The sequence below is a fragment of the Mus pahari genome, chromosome 10 (genome assembly GCF_900095145.1).
Source record: "Mus pahari chromosome 10, PAHARI_EIJ_v1.1, whole genome shotgun sequence".
Taxonomy (NCBI): Eukaryota; Metazoa; Chordata; class Mammalia; order Rodentia; family Muridae; genus Mus; species Mus pahari.
The window spans coordinates 81,354,074-81,380,136 of NC_034599.1; the positions used below are offsets into that span (position 1 = coordinate 81,354,074).

The 26,063-nt window shown below is 40.5% G+C and overlaps 1 protein-coding gene across 3 annotated transcripts in view; it reads right to left on the reverse strand.

The window, feature by feature from the left end:
• The window catches only part of Cep162 (centrosomal protein 162), a 62,001-nt gene that overhangs the window by 16,514 nt on the left and 19,424 nt on the right, over window positions 1-26,063 (reverse strand). For all 3 annotated transcript variants that reach the window (XM_029543532.1, XM_029543531.1, XM_029543530.1), the window contains 12 exons: window positions 21,815-22,006; window positions 21,145-21,286; window positions 20,211-20,484; window positions 18,866-19,130; window positions 14,083-14,213; window positions 13,577-13,804; window positions 12,723-12,863; window positions 11,312-11,424; window positions 9,691-9,796; window positions 5,713-5,839; window positions 4,066-4,229; window positions 3,207-3,311 (listed from right to left, as the gene is read on the reverse strand). In XM_029543532.1, coding sequence (XP_029399392.1) covers window positions 3,207-3,311; window positions 4,066-4,229; window positions 5,713-5,839; window positions 9,691-9,796; window positions 11,312-11,424; window positions 12,723-12,863; window positions 13,577-13,804; window positions 14,083-14,213; window positions 18,866-19,130; window positions 20,211-20,484; window positions 21,145-21,286; window positions 21,815-22,006 — 1,988 coding nt within the window. The remainder of the gene's footprint in view (window positions 1-3,206; window positions 3,312-4,065; window positions 4,230-5,712; window positions 5,840-9,690; window positions 9,797-11,311; window positions 11,425-12,722; window positions 12,864-13,576; window positions 13,805-14,082; window positions 14,214-18,865; window positions 19,131-20,210; window positions 20,485-21,144; window positions 21,287-21,814; window positions 22,007-26,063) is intronic.

Below are 26,063 nucleotides of genomic sequence, written 5' to 3' on the forward strand. Positions count from 1 at the left end.
AGGGGCCTCTCTTCCCAGTGATGGCCGATTAGGCCATCTTCTGCTACATATGCAGCTAGAGACACGAGCTCAGGGGGTACTGGTTAGTTCATATTGTTTAACAGTACCTTTTAAAAGAAGTACACGTATGAGTGTTTTCCTGAGTACCATGTGCATGCAGGGGCCCACATGGGTCAGAAGAATGTACTGTATCCTCTGGGGCTAGAGTTATAGACTATTGTGAGCTACCACATGGATGCTGGGAATTGAACCTGGGTCTTTTGCAAAAAGCAGCAAGTGCTCTGAACCACAGAGCCATCTCTCCCTCCCCCCAAAATGACCTCTTAAAGTCTTCATAAAAGATGTAAAAACCAATGACATATTTTAAGGTTTTAAGACTGTTCTGTAAGAGAGTGTTGTGTCCTAGCACACAGAAACTACAGTTTGGTATTCTGTATCTGCTATTGGTATTCTGTATTATAGCCATGGCATCCTGTAAACTATATATTAAACCCAAGTCTTTGGTCAAATGCTTCTCTAGCCCATGAGCATGCAGTAAAACATAACTGAGACACAGTGTAGCACAGTGCTTAGGTCATGTTTGATAAGACTGTTCCCCAGTAGAGGACCTGCTCAATCCAAATGTCTTGCTTTATGAGTTAAACAAGGATGTTACCAATATTAACTCACAGGATTTGCACAGGGAGGATCAATTTACTTCCATCTTGATAAGCTTTTGCAGAGTACCAGCACTGAGTGAACACTGGTAAATGCTGGCTTATCTTACATGTTTGTAGAAAAAAAAAAAAAAAAAGACTACCTTTCTTAATTGCTGGAGCTCAAAATCCTGTTTGTAGACACCCATAGTAGAGATTTCAGAACATCCTGTCTGCAAGGCCAGCAGCGAGCATTCCTGTTTCTAAAGCTGTGCACTCATGGCACACAACCAATTGAGACTTATCAAGGTACACATTACAAATGTATTTCCCTTGGACAACTTTCAGAGGTGTCTCCTCTGCTAATAATATAGTTATATTTGAGTAAAGTATTAAGCATGAGAGCATATATATATGCCACATATATTAAAAAGAGAATTAGATTAAAATATTTTAACATATTTTAATGTTAAAATAAATAGATTTTAATATTAAAAATGTCATATCATGAAACACATATGCATTTTTGGAGGAAAGTTAAATTCTATTTGTACTTTCTTTAATTTTGGGTTAAAATTTTATTCTTTGGTCAATGATACCAATGACTGGTACACAAGCCAATTTTAAAAAGGCCTCACTGAAAAACTATGAAATAGTTCATTAAATAAAAGTATGAATAGAAACAATGTAAAATTTTCCTTATAAAGTATATCCAATTAGCTTTATTCTAATGTTTTATTTAGAAAATGCATTTTATTTACAACGAATCTATTTCAGCAACAGCTCTAAAATGGTTTTAATTATATTGTGCTATACTCTGAGTATATAACATATTTAGTTATAAAATCATTACAAAAGAAATGCTCAAGAGTGCACATGTAGCAAACCTCACTAAAAGTATTTCTAATGAGTAGTTTATGAGGCTAAAATCTAAGATACATAATCAATAAATGTTCAGTGAAAGAGTGTTTCTGGATAACATGGAGCACCACTTCAGTGAGGGAGGGAGGGGGTTAGGAAGGGAGAGGGAGAGAGAGGGGGAGAGAGAGAGGGAGAGGGAGAGGGAGAGGGAGAGGGAATATGAATGAATGAATATGAGTATGTGTACACCTGCGCTTGCAATCAGAAGCCGATGGAGGTCAACCTTGAGTGTTGTTCTCAGAAGTGGTCTTGTGAGATGATTTTTATAGGGCTTTTACTAGAGTTGGGCTTTGTGGACTGGGCCTGCTGGCTAGCTGTCCAGTGAACCCCAGCTGTTTCTACTCCCTCCAGAGTTGGGATGACAAGTGCATGCTACTATGCCGACATTCTCTGGAGGTCCTAAGGACTGAACTTGGCTTTCACGCTCTCAGGGCAAGCACTTTCCGCAGCCCACCACCTGAAGTCTTAGACACACGGTAAGCATCCCATTTCTTTACTCTCACACATCCACGCTGACATGACCTTGCTTTATTAAAGAGATCCAGTGGCTTGCTCCTTGTTTCTGTCCCTTCACAGTCCTGGACAGCTGCTTCTGCACTTGCCAAGGTAAACTGTTGAGCCTGAAGACACCGAGTACAATTCTGCACCACACTCACTACAGAGTCTCTCTATCTCTTCAAGTCACGGTTGTCCTAGCCTTTTCCTGGCCCTGTAGTGAAATTACTAAGTCATACCTCTTAATACCAGAAAGGTCCTGTGAAAGTAACAATTTTTACTTAGTTTTCCTCCTTATAAAACCACTTGTCTCTGTGATGACCTCACAGTCTTAGATCTGTGATGAAATAATAGCTGTCTGTTTAAGAATCAGGAGATTACACAAGTCCTATTCTCTCATTAAAGGCTGGAAAATTGTACTTTAATATTTAGCTATAAATATAAATGCTATATAGAATGCTTTAAAATAGAAGGAAAATTGACGGTATTCATCAAAAACTACTTCAATTAAAAAAAAAAATTCATTTTAAGACGCTTCCCAGTGAGATTTGAATAGTCTTGCTACACAGACCATGAGATGAATACCTGTGACGCCCAGCATGAGCGAGTGTCTCAGGCTGATGGCCAGGGGACTGGAACACTGGACTGTCTCGGTGCAGAGTGGTTTCTTTGTAATACTGCCTAAATTAGCAACATTGCCAATTCTAAAATCTTCTGGTACTCCTTTCTCACCCATTTTTTTGGGGGTGGAGGACAGAGGAGTTCAGGATATGGACTAGTTTTGTTCTTAAAAAAAAGAGAGAAAGAAAGGATTTTGCTATGTTGCCTGAGCTTGTCCTGAATTCCTGGATTCAAGTGATCTTATTGCTTCAGCCTCCCAAAGAGCAGGAAATAAACTCAATACCCAATGCTTCCAGTTTCTGCTTCCTTCTTTCTAGAAGTTTACTAGATCTGGAAGGCAGAAGAATCTCTCATCAATAGGTTTCCATTTTCTGACTGAGAGATTCAGTCTAACATTCTGCAGGTTAAGCCCTGGGCTATGCAACACACTTTAAGGATTTCATAAATAATTATGTCTTGTGGGAAATCCTGAAACAGCACTGTATATATTAAAAGTGCTTCAATAATTTTTTTTTCCACATTTTTAACACTTACCTGCCGCTCCAGATCCTGAATTCTTTTGGCATCAAGAGCTCTTTCCTTTGAGCGTAGCCTCTGCTGAGTAGCTGGGCTCCCAGACTCAGTTTTCAGTTTTTCAATCTGTCCACAAAGGAAGAATGTGGGAAGGTAAGAAGTGTGTTTACAACAATAAGAAAGCACCCAAAGTGTGCAGAGGTGGGGAATAATGTTACTCACTCACTCCACAACAGACACTGACTGAGCTAGTCCTTTCTCCAAGTGTCTGTGGTACAGCACTGGCTGCAGAAAATGTGGGCAAACAAAAGAAGCTGGGCCTGTGCACTTGTACAAACAGATGGTTGATAAGCTAACCAAGTAAACCAAGAAGGTATTCACCTGACAGAGAGCTAAGCTCTAGCAACAAAACACTACTTACTGAAAGCCAGAGCAGGGTAGGGCTGCAGGAGGAAGTTCTGAGAGGAGACACTCGAGCTGAGTTTTGATGGAGGAGGACAGTGAGGCTTGTGAAAACTCAAGGACAAGGCAGCAAGTGGCCTGAGTCTGGAGATGCTGTGTCCTAGATGAGTCAACTGACTGAGCGGCTCAGAGGAGGTGCTCAGCAGGCCCCTGTGGGTCAGGCTGTGATAAATAGCTGGCACGTATCTACAATCTACCTAAAAAGCCAAGTCACCTAAAGTTAAACCAAAACCCAAACTAGCTATAAATCCAGACCTACAGAGCCAGGGTTGGAGCCGAGCATACAGCACAACGGCAGAGCAAGTGCATGGGCCTGGGTTCATCTCCAGACCAGGAGACAAGCACACGGCAGTGAGGGAACCATGACAGGAAGGTCCACGAGAGACACCACAGCAAGTTGGCTCCTGTGCAAACGCACCTCTAATCTCAGCTTCTCAGTCTCTTCATTGGCCTCTCTGAGGCGAGCTGCATCCTTATCCAGAAGCTCCTGATTTTCAGCGTACCACTGTAACCGCTTTTGTAGACGACTCACTTCTTGTTTATGTGTTTCTTCTAAAATCTTTATTTCATATAATTTTTCACCTATATGATAAAATGGCTCAATAACCTGATAGTAATTTTTCAAAATATGGTAATAACAAAATTGTATTTATAAATGTCTATCTAGTGAAAGCATTATGAAGAAACAAAAGGCAAAAGCAAATGATGTATAGGTCAGTGTCTAGTTGAGTCTTAGTAATAGAGCCAAGAGATTGTGTTAATAAAATAATCCAAACCTACTTCATAGCAAGGATGGCTATCTCGAAATGTGTGATTGTTTTCCACTGACTTATTATGAAAATCAAGATGTTTTCAGGGGAAAATGAATAGATTCAAGGAATAATAAGGAATGCCTATAGTTACAAATAAAAATGTATTATTATAGCTGTACTGGCTAGTTTTGTGTCAACTTGACACAGCTGGAGTTATCACTGAGAAAGGAGCTTCAGTTGGGGAAGTGCTTCCATGAGATCCAGCTGTAAGGCATTTTCTCAATTAGTGATCAATCGGGGAGGTCCCCTTGTGGGTGGTGCCATCTCTGGGCTGGTAGTCTTGGGTTCTATAAGAAAGCAAGCTGAGCAAGCCAGGGGAGGCAAGTCAGTAAAGAACATCCTTCCATGGCTTCTGAATCAGCTCCTGCTTCCTGCCCTGCTTGAGCTCCAGTCCTGACTTCATTTGGCGATGAACAGCAATGTGGAAGTGTAAGCTGAATAACCCCCCCCCCCAACTTGCTTCTTGGTCATGATGTTTGTGCAGGAATAGAAACCCTGACTAAGACAATAGCTAACACAAATTTACATGAAAAAGGCTTTTGAACTTTCAAAATTAATTCTTGAAAATAGCTTTTCTCTTCTGCTTTAGAGATTAGAAAGGAACATCATATTCTCATAAGCACTCAAGAATGGGTTCTTTGTATAGTTATTACACTGAAGCTGAAGGTACTGTAGATAGAAGACGAACTGGTGTAAAGCTCTCCTGACCTTTCCAGCCTGTGCTCTGCTGCCCCATCACCTACCCAACATGTGCTAAAGGCACACTGAGCCCTCCTCAGTTCTACTTCCAAATCTCACTGTCAGGGCAGGCTCCAAAGCCATTCTTCTCCCAAACGCCCCTTCCTCCCCGGTCCCATTAAATCTGGTCATTCTTATCCTTCTGGAATTTCTCCTGGTGGGTGCTATGCCATGTGTCCTTTCATTTCTTAGAAAATACTGCAGAGTTGTCTGTCCATGTGGCAAATACTTCAGAGCATGTTTTAGCACTGCCTTCAGGAAGCCTTGTCAGGCTACGACCACAGGCTTCTAAATAATTCAAAACAAAGCCATACATTCAATTAATGTATGATTCTCCCCTGATGGTGCAATTGTTCTTGTTAAAAATAAGAAGTGTATATTATCTTTATTTAAAGATGTTTTAAAGACTACAAGTTACATTCAGGGTAAGTATTTTAATGACACAATCTGGTTTCTATTACTTGTACTCGTGCTTAGAACAACCAGAGAACACAGGCAGTCTCGGTCATGCTCACCTGTGGCATAGGCGATTTGATCTTTGGCTTGGTCCCTCTCTCTCTTAACTTTTTCCAAGTCTACTTCCAGAGCTTGTTTGTCTTGCTTCAGTCTTTTGATGTCTTCCATTAGATGGTTTTTTTCTTTCTTGATAATTGAAGAAACACAAAAGTAGGTTACTTCCAAACCAATAAAGAAGTCATGGGATATTTTCTCCTTCACTCAACCATCGAAAAAAATACTACTGTGAATGTTTCCTAAATTTCAGGTCATATTTTAATCTAAAAGGGACAGAGGGTGCTCTACCCCTGGACCATCAGTAACTTCCCACAGCCTGTAGTGTTGAGTCCAGTCTTCCCAGCCTTCCACTGGAGACACCACTCTATTATCCTCATGTGTTCTTTTTCAAAGCACACTGATGGTCAGTAACCCCTCAGCTAGACTGCAAGAACCTTACATGTACGTAAGTTCCTCTCCCTCTCAGCCCCTCCAGCCTGCTCTTACAGCAGCTATCAGGACTAGTTGTACTCCTCCAGATGAACCTTCAGGTGGTTTTCCTCTCAGCCACAAATCTTTAACCACAACTTTCAGAGTCACACAACTCAGCCGTGACTATGGCCGAGCACACCATTAGAAATCTCCTGTTCCCTGTAGCCATGGATACTGCTTGCTGTTGTCTGAATAACCCCTACCCAGTAAGCATTCCTACCTCAAGACTCTGTACTCCTTATCCTTCTGCTAGGTAGTCTGTCTCTTCATGTCATGACTGGAGACCTTGCCTGGCCACCTTCTCTGAAAGCAAGAATTCCTCCCCTCCAGGCACAGTTCTATTTTCTTTTCAGCACTAGATTCCTAACCTATTACCTATTCACCTAAAAGCAGAATTTTACTTTTATTTTTTGATGATGATAATTATTATTTTAAAGACAGGTTCTCACTATGTAAGCCTGGCTGACCTAGAACTCGCTAGGTAGAACAGGCTGGACTCCAACTCACAGAGATCCACTTACATATGCCTCCCAGGTACTGGGATTAAAGTTGTATGCCACCATGCCTGGCTTATTTTGATAACTCTTATATCATAATTACACAAAGGGGCAGGACATGAAAATAAAGGTCAAGGGGCTGAATAAATGGCTCAGTAGTTGAGAGTACTTGCTGCTCTCCCAGAGGACCCAGGCTTGACTCCTAGCACTCACAACATCTATGACACCAGCTCCAGGGGATCCGATGCCTTCTGCCTTCCACAGGCACCAGGCATCTGCGGGGTACATAGACACATGCAGGCAAACACTCATGCACATACGAATAGTTTAAAAAACAAAATGAATCCCCAAATATCTTGTATTCCACACTTCTGTCAATACTTGGGCTATGTCCACTCCTCTGGTTTACAAAATTCATAACCTTCTGCGAGCAGAAAGTGGTCTCAACCAACTGAGCCATCTCTTTAACCCCTTAACCTTTATTTTAATGTTCAACCATTTTATGTAATTATGATACAAGAGTTATCAAAATCAGCCAGGCATGGTGGCATACGACTTTAATCCCAGAGTTCAGCTCAAAGCAAGAAGGGATTTCTAGTAATACCTTCTATGCCCAACCTCTTGCACCTCTGTTTTACACAGCACTGATCTGTGTGCTCACTCTTCTCACTACTTACAGTATAAGCACATGGCGATTGCTCTTGCTTTCTGTAGGTATAATATTGTTGTGCACTGTGTAAAGGTTATCCATGTGTTATTCAAATCCTGATTTCTTTGTCTTCACATCTTGTTTCACTATTGACACGGCATGGTAATGTTTATGACAAGAATCTCCTATCTCAAGTTTGTGTAAACAATTCTTGGCTATTTATTCTCTGCCTTGCCAATAAAAGCTGATCACCCAATGGCTGGGCAGAAGACAGAATAAGGCAGGACTTCTGCCAGCCAGGGGAAGGAAAGAGAGAGGAAAGGAGATGCATATTAAGCCACACAGAGGAACAAAAGGAGTTCCTAAGAGCTCAGCTTAAGTAAGGGAGGCTCTATGTGCAAGTATTATGGGGATTTGGGCTGGAAGTCAATCACATTAGCTTAGGGGATTAAGATACATCAACTCACTGCCTGGGTATTGAGGTGAAGTTTGAAAGTAAACCTTGGTCTCTGTCATTACTGGGGAACTAGCTAGGATAAAGAAAAACAGCTGCCATATTCTCTCTCTCTCTCTCTCTCCCCCCCCCACACACACACAGATACACACACACACACACACACACACACACACCGTGAAATTGCTGAAGAAAGTCTTGGACTCAGTAATAGAACTACAAATTCTCACAAATACTGTATCATACTATCTTATGATTTCTTCTCACAAAAGAAAATAAATGTATCCATAAAACATCATGTAACTTGGGATTTTATAGCTATCTTAGATTCATTTCATCAAACAACATGTGATCTCTTTGATCCATGGATGTCTTTTTGGTGGCATCATGAGCTTCAACATCTCAGTACCTTTCTGCAAATACCTTTTGTTTAACTACTTTGACTGAGACATGCTGTCTAGTGGTGTCTACTTCACTACAATTATTTCAGAATTTGAAGTATCAGTGAATTCAGTCTCACACTCCGTGGTTAGATGGATGTCCACTCTAAGTGTGCATAGAAGCAGGGAGAGAGATCGTTGCACGACCACATGGTGTGTGAGACATGGCACATGAGGGAGTTCTGCCCAGAAAATAGGACTTTCTCTCTCTTGTGAGTCACTGGGCACACAATGAAAACTTTAAACTTCTAAGAAAAGAGATAGACACTAGGAAATGGGAAGACACACCCATGGGTTGGTAGAATTAATATTTTGAAAATGGCCATTTTACCAAAGCTATTTACAGATGCAATGTGGTCCCACTCAAAATCTCCATCTCAATCTTTATGAAAGTAGAAAAAAAGTCATAAAATTCATATGCAACCACAAATGATCCCAGTCAGTGAAAGCAATTCTGTGCAAACATAGCAATGCTGAAGGGAATACCTCTCCAGATTTCAAAACATACACAGGGCTATGGTGATGGAAACAGCACATTACTAGCACAAAGGCAGGCAGGTAGATCAGTGGCTCAAAATACAAGATCCAAATGTGAATACAGCTAACTAGGGCCTTCTAGTAGTTGACAAAGATCTCAAAACACACACTAAAGAAAGCCTTTTCAACAAATGGAACTGGGAAAACTGGATGTTCATATATAGAAGAATGAAAATAGACCCCTCTCTACTGCCCTGTAAAAACTTCGGTTCAAATGGATCAAAGACCTCAATGAGAAACCCAAAACACTGAAATTGCTTGAGGAAAACACAGGCAGTGTCCTTCTAGATACAGATACAGGAAAGGACTGTAGGGTCCAGGAACTGAAACCACCAATTGACAGATGCGTCCTCGCCTTTATCCTGGGTAACTCGGATACAAGTATTTATAATATGTAGTCTGCCATCTAGATGTGCACTGAGTGATGGGAGATAGGTAAAAAGTTACTAACTTTAAAAGCTAACGGTCACTTCCATAGGTTACAAATTGTTTTTAAAAAATGTTTATTATTTTTAACTGTGCTAAGCATGAGTGTGTTTGCCTGCGTGTGTGCGTGTGCGCACGTGTGTGTGAGCAAGGGCAAACGCATTACAAGCCCCTCACCAACGGCTGGGCCGTCTTCCCAGCCTGGGGATTTATCTGAAATAAAGTATATGTGTGCCCCAAATGCAGTGCCTCTGATGTGGCTCTGTATGACAAACGCCTGAGGAAAGGCTGTACTGTAGAACAGAGACCATTTAAACCAGTTTCCAATTATTTTCTGTGTATCAAAGTCACAGGAATACCTAATGCTAATATTAGATACTTTTTAATTTTCAAATATTTCAAATATATTTTATTTACATATTTACTACAGATTTTTTTACACATTCTGAAATTTCTATGATAATTTTACTAATAACCTCAATAGTTAAAATCCTTTTTCAACTTACCTGTGCAGCCCGTAATTCTGCTAGAAGATCTGTAAAATTCTGTTTTTTTGTGGGTTCTGTATTTTCAACTGCTTGAGACAGAAAACGATTTTTGTGCATCTGTTCTCTGATTAAAAAAATTTTTTTTTATTTAAAAACAAGGTACTCCTTTTAATACATCATACTGTTAATGAACTCAAATTACACGGATCTCTAGAAATGTTAAAGGGAAGGTGGCTGGAGGAAATGCTGATACTTTTCACTTTAGAAGAACAAAAATCCTATGATTTTGGTTTAATTGAAATTTAAAAACAATGCTTCTAATTCCCAGAGAAATGAAGTATCTCAGATAATGTACTGATTTTCTAAAGCTTTCTGTGCACTCCTGGTCTCACTGTTGCTACCTCCCATCTTCTGACAAACACAAACTCCAAGTTATACACAGAAACAAAACCAAACATAGCTGGACCTCAGATTAAATGTTTAGACACTTTCTCAAGAAATGTATATAAGATAAAATAGCCTTAATGTTCTACATAAATTATCTGAATAGATTATTTTATCCTGGAAGCTCATTTAGTTTGGGATTCTGGAGTACTTTGTAGAAGGCCCGTGGTGAAGATAGTTCTTTATCTAGCACAGTCACAGGCACTTCAAGCTGATCTCTAAACTGCTGTGTGGCTGACGATGGCCTCCAGGGAGCTGGATTACAGGTGCATGTCATCAGGCCTACTGCATGGGGACTGGGCACTGAACCAGGACTTTGCAGAAATCCTTATGAGGAACATTTGGAAAGAAGATGTAAGTATGTTCAAGAATCAAATCAGCACACCTGCAGGTGCATTCCCGCCAGGGCTGGGCTATCCCCTGCTCAGCTGGGCGAAAGCTGTGCAGCAACGGTCTAATCTTCAGAGCTCCCCGGTGGCACCAGAGTGAAGCCAGGCTCCGTGAGATCATACCCTTTACACCCCCCCTCTCCTTCCTCCTCTTCTTCTATTTTTCTACAATTATTTTTCCTTTTTCTCTTTCCAGAATTACCCTATGGTTATTCTGTTTCTACATAACCTAAGGCCAAGGTGAAACTGAGGTTCTTATTTTTAACTTTTGTATTATTAGCCAAGTCATTGCTTGGGGAATATTTAAGCATTTTAGGCTTATCTATGGACAAAGACAAATGCTCTATTTTTAGTTTCTTTCTTTCTTTCTTTCTTTCTTTCTTTCTTTCTTTCTTTCTTTCTTTCTTTCTTTCTTTCTCTCTTTTTTTAATGGTTTTAGAGCTTTATTGTAGAAAGGCAGGGGGAAAGACAGAAGGTAGAAAGAGGGAGAGAGGCTGGCCATGGCTGCATGGAGAGAGGGGGGAAGGGAGAGCTAGAGATTAGAGTAAGAAAGGTGAGAGTTTAAGAGCCTATTTTCAGTTTCTTAAACGCAATGTCAAACTCACATGTGGATGTATTAGCTATCAATTAGTAAAAGAAAAAATCATCTCAATATATAATATATGAGTTATGAGACTGGAAGTCAGTGTGCAAATGAAAAAACATAGATGCACAAGTGCCATTTTCAAGAAAACCCCACATTATTAATATACCATGCTTAGAAACTGTTAAGTACATGTAAAGGTAAAAATTTCAAAAGAACTTACTTTAAAGAGGCCAACTCACTAAATAAATTCTGATTTTCTTTAAACATTCGCTCTTCATTTTTCTTATTTTGTTCCTGAAGATCTTTTACTTGATTATACAACCTTTCGTTTTCCTTTTTAAAAACAGAAAAATGGATTTTAGTTAAAAATTGCAGTATAACATAAAATGAAATGTTAATAGACAAATCACTTAAGTGGTCTTTAAAATTTCCTGTTTTTTAATTTTATAAATTTAAAATCTTTTTCACACATCTATTATCTTAGACAGCAACTTATCTAGACACAACTCTTTTGGAAATGCCAAAAAATGTTTACTAGAAAAAAAAAAGTTATACAACTTCCCTAAACTGAAGGGTCTAATGGTTAAGGAGTGTAGTAAACTGCACTTCCTCAGTGTAAATGTATAAGGAAGAGTGGAAATGGAGTCATCTCATCCTATCACCGATGTGCTTCCCTAAGGGTGAGAAAGCCCAGAGGGACTATAGACTCAATTCTAGTTTGGGTCAGAGGGGCTTCTAACAGTAAGGTAATTAGATATGGAACTGATGGATCTCTGATTAGATTTACTGACCTCACTTTACATTGAGAATTTGCTGAAAACTAGGAGCTTTTGAGGTCATAGCAAAAACTCTGGATTACCTCAGCATGTGTGGACCATTGCCCGGCAGAAGGCACGTCAACATACACAGAACTTAAGTGTCTTCTGAGGCGACAGCAGACATACTTACGGGTCTGTGAAACTTAACAATGCCTCTCTGTAAGGCAAGATGAGACAGGGGCTTAAGAATCTGAGTGGATCTCACTACACTGGGGCGGCATGTGTGTGCTGGCAAAACACTCAGAGCAACTGACGTGAAAATGCTTTCTCCAAATCCTCTCTGGGTGATAAAGTACAGCTCAGAACTCAGATTATAGTTGTAAAAGAAACTGTAATGAGGTGGAGACAAGAGAGGAGAAACAGGACAGAAAGGGAGACAGAGGAGGAAGGTAAGTCTTAAACTTGTCCGGGTTTTCCCTCCTCAGAGAGACTGAAGGATGATAGGATTGCACATGGTTTCACAGCAGACATTAAAGTTAATATTTAAAACTAGGTTTTTATTTAAATCAGAATTGATGTTCTTAGGTACTTTAATCTGGCTAATAAACATTCATAACAACTGGCAAGACAGTGCATGTCTGTCCCTAGGACTTGGGAGGTGGATCACAACCTTGAGGCTCTCATGACTGCAAGTGAGTTCCAGGGCACAGGGAGGAGCCCAGGAGGGAAGCTGGAGTTGGGGGTTGGAGGGAAGAAAAGGTGTGTTTTGGGGGGGGGGAAGCCGCTAGTCAAATTATTACCTTACTTATATCTGAATGCTACATGACCACAGCAGTATTTTAATATGCCCTATTTTTATAATTATTACCATACCTGTTGGTAGCCTTGAAGAAGCGTCTCTTGTTCTTGTATCTCTTTTTGAATTTGTTTCAGTTTCTCTCCAGTGAGGGGGTCAGATGTTTCTCCAAGTTGTAGCCATCTCTGTTTTCTGCTTGTTTCTTCAAAGCTACTTAACTTTAAGAAAATGGAGGAATTGTTTTATTCACAGAGGCAAATGAAGTGAGGAAGATAAAGGGTTCTCAGACTCAAAGCATCTCTCTTGGTGACCGTACTTGGGAAGTGCTATGACCACGGTCAAGTCAGCACAGGGATTTTCTGGGGAGAGACGAGACTCAGAAGCATAATGGCAACACGCTGATTCTACACTGTCCCACGCCGTTCTTGCTAAAACTCTCACTTCTCTGCAGGGCAGAATGAACTCCGTGATGTGTTTTTTTTTTTTTTAAATTTATTTATTTATATATTTATTATTATTTTCTTTATTTACATTTCAAATGCTATCCCGAAAGTTCCCTATACCCTACCCCCATCCCTGCTCCCCTACCCACCCACTCCCACTACTTGGCCCTGGCCTTCCCCTGTGCTGGGTCATATAAAGTTTGCAAGACCAAGGGGCCTCTCTTCCTAAGGATGGCCAATTAGGCCACTTGATGTGTTTTTAAAAGGACAGCTGATACAGGAAAATCATCCAAACAAGCCAGTTTTCCTTTTCCTCTTTCCAGTTCACTCTTTTGTAAGGAGAGAACAAAGAACAAAGTCTGCATCATCATCAATAGCTCCAGGCACCAAGGATGACAAGGAATTTAGTAGGAAGCATAGGTTTTTTGTTTTGTTTTGTTTTTAAATAAATAAAAAGGAAAACCAGAAGAGAATGGTGTGTTTGTTACCTTGGCCTGGAGAATGTAGTTCTCTTGGTTCAGTTTGAGGAGCTCTCTCTCCTGTTGCCTCTTGAGGCTTTCCACTGTTTTCTCCAGTTCTTTCTCCTTCTCACAGAAGGTCATTTTCATTTGCTCAATCAGTGCTTGTGCACCCGTCCATTTTTCCTCTGCATCCTGAGCTCTTTTCAATATTAGTAACTCTTTGTCTCTGTTCCCACTGTAGGATCCCAAAGGCTCCTTTCAAAAAAGAAGCATTGCTTCATTATACTAGCTGTACCTTTAAGGCTAGAACACAAACAGAAAAATAAAGTCTGGAAATGACATGCTCCACTACAAAGAAACATAAGAGCAATGTGAACACAGAAGAGAAATTTCATATTTTATTTGTGTATATTAATCAACTTCAATTGTATTTTCTTATATACAGTGTGCAATTAACACATACTTTATGATCTAGTTTTAAAATAATTTAAGATATAAAAATTATAAATATTAAAATGAAATTCAATACCTACAGTCTGTAACTGAACACAGGAGTCATCTGAAGGGTCTTCAGGCCTCTTAGGTATAGCTGGGCTACCCTCACGGTGAGGGGATGGTTTATTCAAAGCTGCAGGCTTGATGAGTTTTGTTCCAGATAGTATTTCTAAATATTGCAGACAACAGAAGGAAACATCACAAACACAAGATTGGAGGCGCATCTGGGAATGATGGACAGTAAGTACGAGGACAGGCAACGGGAAGGTAAATGACCACCACAGGCTGGGAGCACCACACTGCCACCGTCATTACACTATGATCACTGCATCCCCAGATGCCACCCAGTCAACATCCACTTTTGATCCAAGACACTTGAAATGACAGATGGAGCTAAGTGAATGTGAGGAGACTGTGAAGCAAGGTGACTTTAAGGCTTTATCACTTTTGAACAAATTATTCTTTAAGATGGTTACAGTAAGTATATCCTTATGATGAATCAGAAAGAGCAAAGCTGGTAATTATGAATAGTTTTTGTTGAGAGTCACTGTGGCTTGAGTACTATGTTGCTACTCAATGTGTGATGGTATTACACCATCAGTGGAGCAATGTTCAATGTAGAGACTACCGTAACAGCTGACCTAGGTCTGAATTCAAAGGTTAATAGTACTGTTATAATTCAATAGCATCATTTAACAAATTAGTAAAGAATGTGACTAACCTATATTTTGGCCTGATTTTCTGATTTCACAGTAACTTCTAAATCTCCAAAGATAGAAATAATTGTGAAGCTGGCACACTATTCAGTTAGCAATAAGGAATGTAGGGGAGATGCCTTGCTGGGTCTTAAAGCCCACATTTAAATGGGACCAGCTCTAATCATTCCATAAGCATTATCCAGTTGCCTTAAAGGTAATAAGTAACTTCACATTTTGTATGTTTGCAGCAATTTCCTCAAGATCCAACTGTTTAAACATATTTTTTTTAATTAAAAATATCACCATGTATTTGAAAACACAGAAAAGCTAAAAGAAGAAATAATTCAATAATTCCTCACAGAAAGATTTCATCTTTCTATTTTTTTTTGGGAGGGGCATATAAGGTTTTCCTTATGGTCACCATTGCATCCAGTGTGCTTCACATGTTTCTAAAGAAAATTCTTAAAGCATCCATAAAAGAATGTAGTCACTCCAGATGTACCATGTGATCCCTTCCAGTCACTTGGTAGGCCTTACCATGACCAAGGGCAAGCTGTATCTTGCCTGCACATGACTCTGTTCAGAACCAGACAGTCAAAACAAGGTGGTTGTGTGTGTGAGTCTAGCCTGCCAGACTTTTTACAACAGACTTTCAATTCCTGAAACTTTTTTCATGTGTAAACCATGTTTGTACCTGGTGTCCAAGGAGGCCAGCAGGGCACTGATTCCTCTGGCATGAGAGTTACAGACAGTTATGAGCTACCATGTAGGCACTGGCAATGGAACCAGATTTTCTGCAAGAGCAGCAAGGGCTCTTAATAGTTGAGACATCATCTGGTATCCCCCCCAACTCCTTACCTAAGAAAGAAAAACAGCTATCCTTTGAGAGGCCCAACAAGCAGCTGACTGAGACAGATATAGATACTTATACCAAACCATAGGACTGAAGTTGGGGACCCCTGTGGTTGAATTAGGGGAAGGATGGAAGAAGTGGGGGGTGGGGTGGGTAACCCATAGGAAGACCAGCAGTCTCAACTAACCTGGACCCCTGGGAGCAGCCACTGAGCCACCAACCAGGCAGGATACACCAATTGGCCTGAGTCCTCTGACACATACATAGCAGAGGATTGCATGGTCTGGCCTCAGTGGGAGAAGATGTGCCTAATTAGAGAGACTTGAGGCCCCAGGGAAGGGGGAGGCCTGGGGTTGGGGAAGAGGAGGAATGGGGTGAGGAACTGTGGGAGGGGATAATGGCTGGATTGTAAAATAATAATAATAATAATAATAGTAATAATAATGAAATTCAAACAGCAAAATATTGCAGAATTAGAACCCTAAAGCTCTTTTTGAAGAAACACTGCATTAATGACATTCAATCAATAAGAAATATACCAAAATAATTCCACATTGGTAAGAGACATTCAATTTCCTTAATAACCAGAAGTATGAACTAAATCTCCAGAGAAATATGGTTACAAGAGAGAATAAATATACCTTGAAAACATAAGCCTACTGTTTGTGTGGCATGGGAAATATCATTTTATATTTCCTGGATGGGAAGGAAGTGACTGGCAATACCTAACACTGAACACAAAATCAGGAAGCACCAATCCACCTTTAGCAATCTCTAACACAGTGGCTCTCTATCTGCCCTTGTAAGCCAAGGACTCTGCCTTCCCTCTAACAGAGACCTAGTTACGTCATGAGCAGGGAGGTGTGCTCAGCTCAACGTAACCGGCTCCTTAAACCATATGCAAGTTGTGGTGGCCACAGCACTAGTCAAAAGATAGAAGCAAAAGGCTCCAGGTAAGTGTTCCACGGAAGAAATCCTATTGAAAACACTGAGGATGCGGCTGCTCTACTGTCACTCCATGGACAGAATGTGGACACAGACATCATCTTGTAAGAATGGAGCTGGAGGGAGCTGGAGAATGGTCAGTGGTTATGAGCATGAATTTTTCTTGCAGAGAACCTCAAACCCACATCAGGTGGCTCACCTGTAACTCCAACTCCAGAGGGATCTGATGCCTCTGTGGACACCTGTACATATGTGCACATATTTTCTCTCTCTCTCTCTCTCTCTCTCTCTCTCTCTCTCTCTCTCTCTCTCTCTCTCTCAATTAAAAATAATAAAAATAAATCTTAAAAAAGTCAGAAGTCACATTGGATTCTTCAACAGGAAAGAAGGGATCTGGTTCCTTCCCTAGCTGTACCTCTTAACTCCCCATCTCTGGATCAGTGCTAACATCACAAAGAAAAGAGTTTTATTTGGGTAAGCAACAGGACTTAATTTTTCATTCAAACCCAATGTTGATGTGAACGGAATTCTTGATACTTCCAAACATCAGTTTGCTTCCCAAGGAACCCAACCTGTAACAATTAACCACTGCAAAAGAATTACAATTCTGAGTAAGTATTGCTACTCTGGGTAAATTATCAATAAATACACACACACACACACACACACACACACACATACACACACACACTAGTCTAAAGAGAGATTAAAGGTCAGTGAAAGAACATATTTGTCCATAACTTCATTTTTTAGTATAAAGATAAGTAATGTGCTTTGATTCTGATAGATACCAGTACAGTGAGATTTTTAAATATGGGAAAACAACTGTAGAATATTAGTTAACTTTACTCTATCAACCCACTGTTCACCTTGATCCTTTCTCAATCACTGTGGCACATCTGCCTTCACGTGCAATAATTTCACCATCCTCAGGCTCTGGTTCCTTAGTGGCCGCCTCCCTCAGCTGCTCACCCACACTGGTATGATCTAGGTTCTCACCACCAATCACAAAACGACTTCTAACCTGCACTTTGTACCTGATGGATGCTGCTTCTTCATCTTCATGGCTATCTGACAGATCGTGTCAGATTTCTGGGAATGAAGCAAACACAGGAGGATCCATATTTCCTCCCTGAAGCAGCATCTATGCAACTGGCAGCTTGTTCTCTCTTTCTGTGCCTCCACATTTCTTAGAACTCAGGACTGTACACATGGCCAGCTAATGAAGTCCTACTGTGCACCATTACAGTTTTTCTACAGCAAGGTACTGCTCTAGCACTTACTCCTCTACCTCCTACACTGCCCATTCTTCTCCTTTTACTCAGTCTTTCCTAACAGCATACACATATACAGTCACCACTGCCACCAAGAGCAAAACCAAAAGTTTCTTTTCTTAAAAAAATAAAAAAAAAGCAGATTTACTTATGTACTTCATGTATTTGAGAGTTTTGTCTATATGTCTGTCTGCACACCAGAAGAGCGTATAAGATTCTATTACAGACAGTTATGCCCTGCCTTGTGAGTGCTGGAACTTAGGACTCTGGGAGAGCAGCCAGTGCTCCTAGGTGCTGAGTCATCTCTCCAGCTACTCTTATTTTATTTATTTATTTATTTAAACTTAAAAATATTTACTTAATATTGTGGGTGCATGTGTGTGGTGTGTGTGGAGGTATAGAAGCCAGAGACCAACTTTAGGAATTGGTTCTAGGACCAACGCTGGCTGCTAGGATGGAGTGGCAAACATCTTTATCCACAGTGCTACTGCACTGACTCTCAAAGCATCTCTTAACTCCTCCTCCCCAGTCAGCTATGCCATCTTCTGCCTTTCACAGGCACTTCCCTCCAGCACGTTCTATTACTTGATGCACTAACTCTACCCCATCCTCTCCTCCTCCCATTCAATCTGCCTTGCCCGGTCAGCAATTGAAGGAAAATGACTTACACTGCTGATGACCACCTGCTTGTTAAAACTAAAGGGCTGCTTCTTCCCCTGTGGGCAGCAAATGGCAGAATAGAGCCTCCTTGAGATATAGCTTCCCTAGACTAAAAATTCTGTCAAGGTTCCTCCTGCTCACTCGGCCTGTTCTGCAGACCCTTGTTCTGTTTGATTTCCTATAGTGATTCTACCTTTACACATATTTTCAATATTCTCATCAACCACTTTTCACTGTCTTTACTGCCACTGTCCTGGGTCAAAAGCTGTAAAATGTAAACTGACGTCAGCCCAAAAGGAATATACAGTTCTTTACTATTCCACAAAAACAAAGAAAATTAAAGAATGTACTATATGTATCCAATTCTGTCTAGAAGAGAATATATTCTTACCTTTTTTTCTAAATTGATTTGAGGTGGGAATGGATCTCACACTTTTAGTTTTTGTATTATCCTTTGAAGTTTTCTTTTCAAGGGCTGAAAATAACTGGAGTGGTGAACTGGGCTTGCCGTATCCTGAGCTCCGAGCTGATGCGTACGATCCACTCTGTGGCTTTCTCTTAGACAAAGGAGGTGGTGCACTTCTGGCCTTCTTACATGGAACCTGCTTACCAATGACAGGCACCTCTTCCCCAGCCCCGAGCCGGGACCTGGAAGTCTGCACATAACAAGAACAAGCTCTCTAGTATCAGAATGAACTTCAACCACTATTACTAATGAAAATTAACAGATGGCAAGATTTTGATTGGCAAACAATGAGGTTTGTGATGGGCAAACTACTATAGCAAGGCTCTCTACTTCATTAGAATTTCAGTGTTTTGAAACCTATCTTCAAATTTAGCATTAGGACAAAGTACTTCAAACTAATAAACTCGTAACTGTGTGGCTACCAGAATAATGAAGACATCCAGGATGAAAATATTTTGAAACGACAAACAAAATAGTACTTTCTTTTCTCTGGATTTAAGGTTCACTAAGAATAGCTACACTGGTGATGGTTAGTGACCTGTCAACCCGACAGTCTTCCTGGGGTTGGGAGACTATCCTGATGGTGGTGAGAAGGCTCACCACCATTCCCTGACTGGAATCCCAGATGACACAGGAGGAGAAAGGAACTTTGCTGCATCTGGATTCATTGCTCTGGTCTTCTTCATTTCTCCTGCCTTGACTTTCCCATCATGGTGAGCTATACCTTCAACTGTGAGCCAACAAACCCTTTCCTTTTCCCCCAAGTCACTTTTCCCCCCAGAGTATTTTATCACAGTAACAATAAAGAAACTAATGCAACACCTTGCCTCACTTCACAGAATTGAGATGCTTTATAGAAGACAAAGTGAAAATAAAATACTGGAACCTGGGACCTATAAAGCAAAAAGATAAAAACAGAGAAAGAAGGAGCAATGAGATGTGAATTTTGCCACAGTTATTAATCACAATCCTGTAAGATGCCAACTCTCCTGTGGTGCAGACTATGAAGAAGATGAGCCATGAGCAAGGCAGTGATGCAGAGACTACTTCTGAAACTCTTCAAGTCTTACACTCCTTATTAAAGGGAAAGAGACAGAAAAGAAAAGGCAAGAGAGAACCATAAGGAATCACTTCTGAAAGAAAGTGAACGCTATTGGTGATACTTTTGAGCTTGGAGACTGGACATTCTGGTAGTAAGGCCCACCCACAGGAATGACAGCACCCAAAGATGATGTCATCAGCCCCACTAACACAAGCACACACATCTTACCTGGTTCGTTTTGTCATCCTGAGGTAACAGTGAGGAGTTAACAGATGTTTTCTTCTTCAAAATCTCTAGGTACATTTTGTCCAAATGCTCTTCTGTAGCTGGACAGCTGCTGCCCATGCCCTCATCTGCTGTCCTCTGCAGAAATGCACTCTCATCATGTTTGTGGGGAAATTGGATCATATGCCTAGTGTCTTGAGACACAGTGTTTGTGTTCATCTTCAGGGGTAAAGAGCCTACAGATTCAGCTTCTTTACTGTCTGCTGCTTTTTTAAGGCTACAGAGTGAAGCAGAGCACAGTATAAACTGAAGGCAGCATGAGTTCCTCAGCTACCCACCACATTTGTACATACGCATGAGCTGTTAAATACTGAAATGAAGCTACAATGTGAAGTACGTCATTTATAGCACAACACAACAAAACCCAATACCTGCCTAGGACACCCACAGGTTATGATGTAACTGTTTATATTTTTTTCTGTTCTTTAGAGGCAGGGTCTAATGTAGCCCAGGCTGGCCTCTTACTCCCACTTTAGTAGAGGATGATCCTGAACTCCTTATCCTTCTACCTCTGAGTGCTGAGATTACAGCATGTGTAATTCTCACAAATTTCAGATAATTTTAATGCAGCACAATAATTTGTATCCACAATTTCTTATTAAATTAACATGTACTTGAAGTATGGAAATTTTAGAACTCATTAATGGCACCAGCTTTCTTAGTAGCTCTTTTTCTCTTAGTACCAGGAGAATTTTAATGGAGACAGCAGTGGCACATGGGTAGACACATGCAAGCCTGCATTTTTTACTAATCATTCACTATGAATGATTCCACAGAATAAATGGCTATAAGTTCACTGTGAGAAAGAAAGAAGGGAAACAGTAAACACTATTCAGCTAAGCAACCATCCTACACAGGCACTGCTCACACCTCTTACCCGATAGGCTGCAGGTCAAAGCCCCTGATCCCACAGGAGTCTATCCTGATAGGCTGCATCAGCTCCGCTGCTGTGGGCAAGCCCCTGATCCCACAGGAGTCTATCCTGATAGGCTGCATCAGCTCCTCTACTGTGGGCAGATCTAAGAGAGGAGAGCAGGTAAGTGAGAAACCAAAATCGATGCCTAAATTGTTTAATTTATACACTGAATCTCACCCAAATCACATCTTCTCTACTTCATATAGTTAACAAATGGCATATGTAATAAACTAAGTTTGTATAACAAAAGTACACCAGGAGTCTTTTCTTTGATCTTATAAAATACATCTGTATTATCCATACCCAGACCAGACTCACACGTTTGTTATGTATTTTCTTTTTAACCTCAAATACTATTTTCTATTAAAAACATTAATATACATATATATGTATGTCTAGTTTGCTGCTTAGTTTGGTCAAGGCACATTAGAATGTGAGCTCTAACTGTGGAGTTGATCCAGGCAGGGTTTCATTTGATCACGCCCTTTACATTCGAACACCAAGAAGTCATCACCACAGAAGTTGTATACAAAATATTATTCAGTGGTCACTATTTAAAGATGGTAAATAGAGAGATTCTGTCTGTTCATTATTCATCCATCATCCATCCGCTAAGCCTGTCAGCCTTTACCGGACTCGGTGGTAGAGATATTCTTTGAAGACTCTTCATTTTCTTGAAGACCATCTTTTATGGAGCTCTTGACAGTTTGCACAGTGCTAGCCTCAATTCTTGGTTCGCCTGTGTCTCCCAGAGAATGAGCTACATGACAGTAAGCTTGGTGCAGGGCTTCAGTGTCACCACTGCTTTGTCCACAAGGGACACCTGTTGAAATAAATACAACTCCTGTGCATCACCTCATATAGACAAAACAGAGTCATTCCTTAGTCTCTTAGGAATGGTGAACAAGACTGCAGGACACTGGCATTACTACAAAAGCAGAGTCAAGCAGAAACCTAGGTAAGCTATCAGCATGAAGTCACAGCAAGGTGAGACAGGTCCTGATAGAATTGTAAAGTCTAACTTTATCAGTCGCTGCCTTTTCATGGTCCTCAACCAACATCTCTGTGCTGGGTAAAACTATTCTTACACTTCCTATATGGACACATCCCTCTGAAGGACCCTGCCCTTGCCTTACACTACCATTTGCACTCTGCTTGTATGGTACATCTCAGTCTGTAATGGCTCTACTATAAGCATGTTCCTCTAATTCTGCAAACCACCAAGAATTTCAACATCTTGTTAAAGCAGCAGTTACTCAAAGCTGTTTCTGAATGGCCAAGTCCAATCACGTGTCCTTTCTGGGCTTGTAAGACACCTGACATTACCCTTTACTTGGTCATTGTTTCCTCTGCACTTTTTCTTCTTGTTGTAATTCCTACCACTCCAGTCAGCACGTTTCCATTTTTCATTTGTCAATGGCCCAATTGTCTTAGTTAGTGTCTCCATTGCTGTGAAGGGACGCCATGACCAAGACAACTCTTACAGAGACAAACATTTAATTGGGGCTGGCTTACAGTTTCAGAGGTTAGTCCATTATGATCATGGCAGGAAGCATGGCAGCATCCAGGCAGACATGGTGCTAGAGAAGGAGCCGAGAGTTGTGCATCTTGATTTAACTGCAGCCAGGAGAAACTGACTCTTCCGCCTAGAGCAGAGCTTCAAAGCTCACCCTGACAGTGATGCACTTCCTCCAACAAGGCCACACCTCCAAATAGTGCCACTCCCCAAGGGCCAAGCATATTCAAACCACCACACTCATGGTCTATCTCTAGTTCTCTTTTAAAACCCTCTGAATATTTTAAAAAGCCCAGTTAATTCTGCCCTTTCTTCTCCCCTCTGTCCTTTCCTTTGTTTTAAATTATGTATTATTATTAGATATATATGATATGCATATAAATACAGAGCATACATGTGGGGCTTAAAGGACAACACTGGAGTTGGTTCCGTCTATCTATTGGTTCTAGAGATTGGGCCACCAGGCTTGCAAGGCAAGAACCCTTGCCCCCTGAGCCATCTCTCTAGACCCTTTCCTTTTCTTTTTTTGAGGAAGGGATCTTACACAGCCCATGCTGGCCTCAGGCTGTTATACAGCTTGGGATGACTTTGAACTTCTGATCAAGTGTTGGGATTATAGGCACACACCATCATGCTTGTTTTACAAAGCATTGGAGTCTGAACCCAGAACCTTGTAAGTACCAAGCAAGTGTTTCAACAAACACAGTGGTATCTGAAGCCCCCAGCTAGTTTTATCAAGACCCCAATCTACATGTCTGTCCTCCTTTTGGAACACCAAACTCTTTAAAAGACATTTGCAACGTCTTGTAAAGTCAATCATACAACATACTCCCAACTAAATTCCCTATAGTCCTCATCCAAGCCTGTTTTGCTACAGTGTTTCCTAGTTTTAGCTAACCAGACCATTATCTACTCAGTCACTCAGAACACAGAACCTTGATAGTCACCACTTACATCTCCTACCCTGGCACCCTTCCTTTCAACAGCTGACACATTTTGGGAAAAACTAATGAGAATTATGACCTAATACTTTCATGAATAGCTTCTTGATATTTTATTATTTTAACAGTGGGCTTTTCAGAATTGAGGAATACGCCATATAATGAGAAAAATTTAAATAGGGTGACCAGTCTCCTCTTTTGACATCTATGGTTAATGCTTAAAAATGAAACAGTTTATATAATCTCATGGTCTATACATAACAGAAACTGTACAGAACACAGCTGTAAGGGGATCTCCCCCCCCCCCCCACTAAATGTAGGAGGGGAGCTGAGTGTCATGGAAATTTCTTTCTAGGTAAACCAAGACTGTTTGGAGCACACACACTAAATAGCAAACATCTTAGATAAACTTAAAAATGGAAGATACTATTAGAGCAGTTTCCAACCGTTAAAGAACAGTGTTCTTTAAAGACAACCTGAGGGAAAGGCCTGTTCTGCCATCTTTTATATTGAAGTGAACCTACCTACCCCCACTACAGTTACAGCTAGGGAGGAACAACCAAGAAAATAATTTTTTTTTGAAAAAAAGAAAAGCCATAAAGTGCTTTCCTTTTTCTACAAAACTAGGAGGACAGTGGATGAGCTGCTGTGTACATTACAGAAAGCCCTGCATGCTGAGTGGGTGGCACTGCAGCACAGAGCATCCATGCAGCACAGAGCATCCATGCCATTCAGTAGGTATGAAGGTCCATAGGGGAGCTGCAGGCCTTGGAGCAGTAGCTCTCAACCTGTGGGTCTCCACCTCTTCAGGGTCAAACAACCCTTTCACAGGAGTTGCATATCAGATATCCTGTATAATAGATATTTACACTATGGCTCATAACAATAGCAAAATTACAGTTATGAAATAGCATGGAAATAATTTTATGGTTGGGGATTACCACATCAGGAATTAAAGGGTTGCAACATTAGGAAGTTTGAGAACTACTGCTTTAAAGCAATAAAGAACTAGACATGTGGAGAAAGAAATGTCCTAAAGGTTAGGTACTAGATCTACCAAGGCTGCTTGTGAATGGAGCAGGGAAAGGTCCTCTGTCAGCTCAAAGCACTTTAAAAGTTAGTGCAAATGCCCTCAGTTCATGAGCTTTACATCAGTAAGAAGGCTCACTTCTCTGCCTTACACTGAAAAAGACAAGACTCCATACAGTTACTTTGTACAAGTCCCAAGCTTCCTCTGCTTTCAACTACAGACAGTTACCAACTATCACATGCAGAGAAAAGGCCTAGACTCGTGGAACAATGGTCATCCTGTGATGCCTATTCCAGCCATGTATCCATGACACACAACTTGTCTGGAATACAAGTAAAAATGAAAATAATCTAGTCTCATTTAGGAAAACCTCACTTTTATATTTACTAAACTTTTTAATACAGCCTAGCATAAAGAATTTCATGATGCTAATGAGAGATCACTGACATGTTACCTATCTGGGCTGCTTATTATTAGTAGAAACATGGTTAAATAAAACAAAAAGCCATTGAGCCTTTCTGGCTTTATACCAAATTCAGATGCTCACCTACAGACTGTACTTTAAGATATACTTCAAATGTACTTTAGAAACACCAAATAAACTCAACACCCTACGGACGCCAACTGTTTATTCCATATGCTTCAAGTTCTGTATTACAGCTTGAGCTATTAACTGAAGATTATCAGTAATGATTCCAGCATGCTATTGCTATAACCTGCTTACTGAATTCTTTTAAATTTAAAAGCAATGTGTGAATTAGAGTGTGTGTGTGTGTGTGTGTGTGTGTGTGTGTGTGTGTGCGCGCGCGCGCGCCATATGTGTGTGTGTGAAATGCATGCCACTTCCTGGATATAGAGGTTAAAGGACAACTGTGTGGAGTCAGTTCTTTTCCTGAACCCTTACAAGGATTTTGAGAATGAAGCTCAGGTCATCAGGCTTACACAGCAAGACTTTTTACCTGCTGAGCTATCTCACTGAGCCATGATCACTAACTCTTAAAAAGTACTATGCTTTATCCACATTAGCTGACCATTACAACACCATCTTAAATAGGAGGAAATAGGCTTAAAGACATTAGTTGTTCAGAGTCACACTTCTCATAAGCAGCAAAACTGTGAACATGAGTACAAGGCTATGCAGCAAAACCACACTGTACTACCAGTAGCTGACTAACAGAATCACTGCAGACTCAGAAACATTTAAACAAGAATAACAAATGTATTACCTTGAGCAATACATTTTTGGTTTCTGAGTTTCCTGTATGGCTCACTAAAGTTGTTTTTCTATTGTTTTATACAGTGTTTCAGAGAAAACTATAAATCCCACAGAAGTTTGGGTGAAATTTTGCTTTGAAGCTTTAAGCTTGTAATAAAGCTAATCAGGGCAATCAAG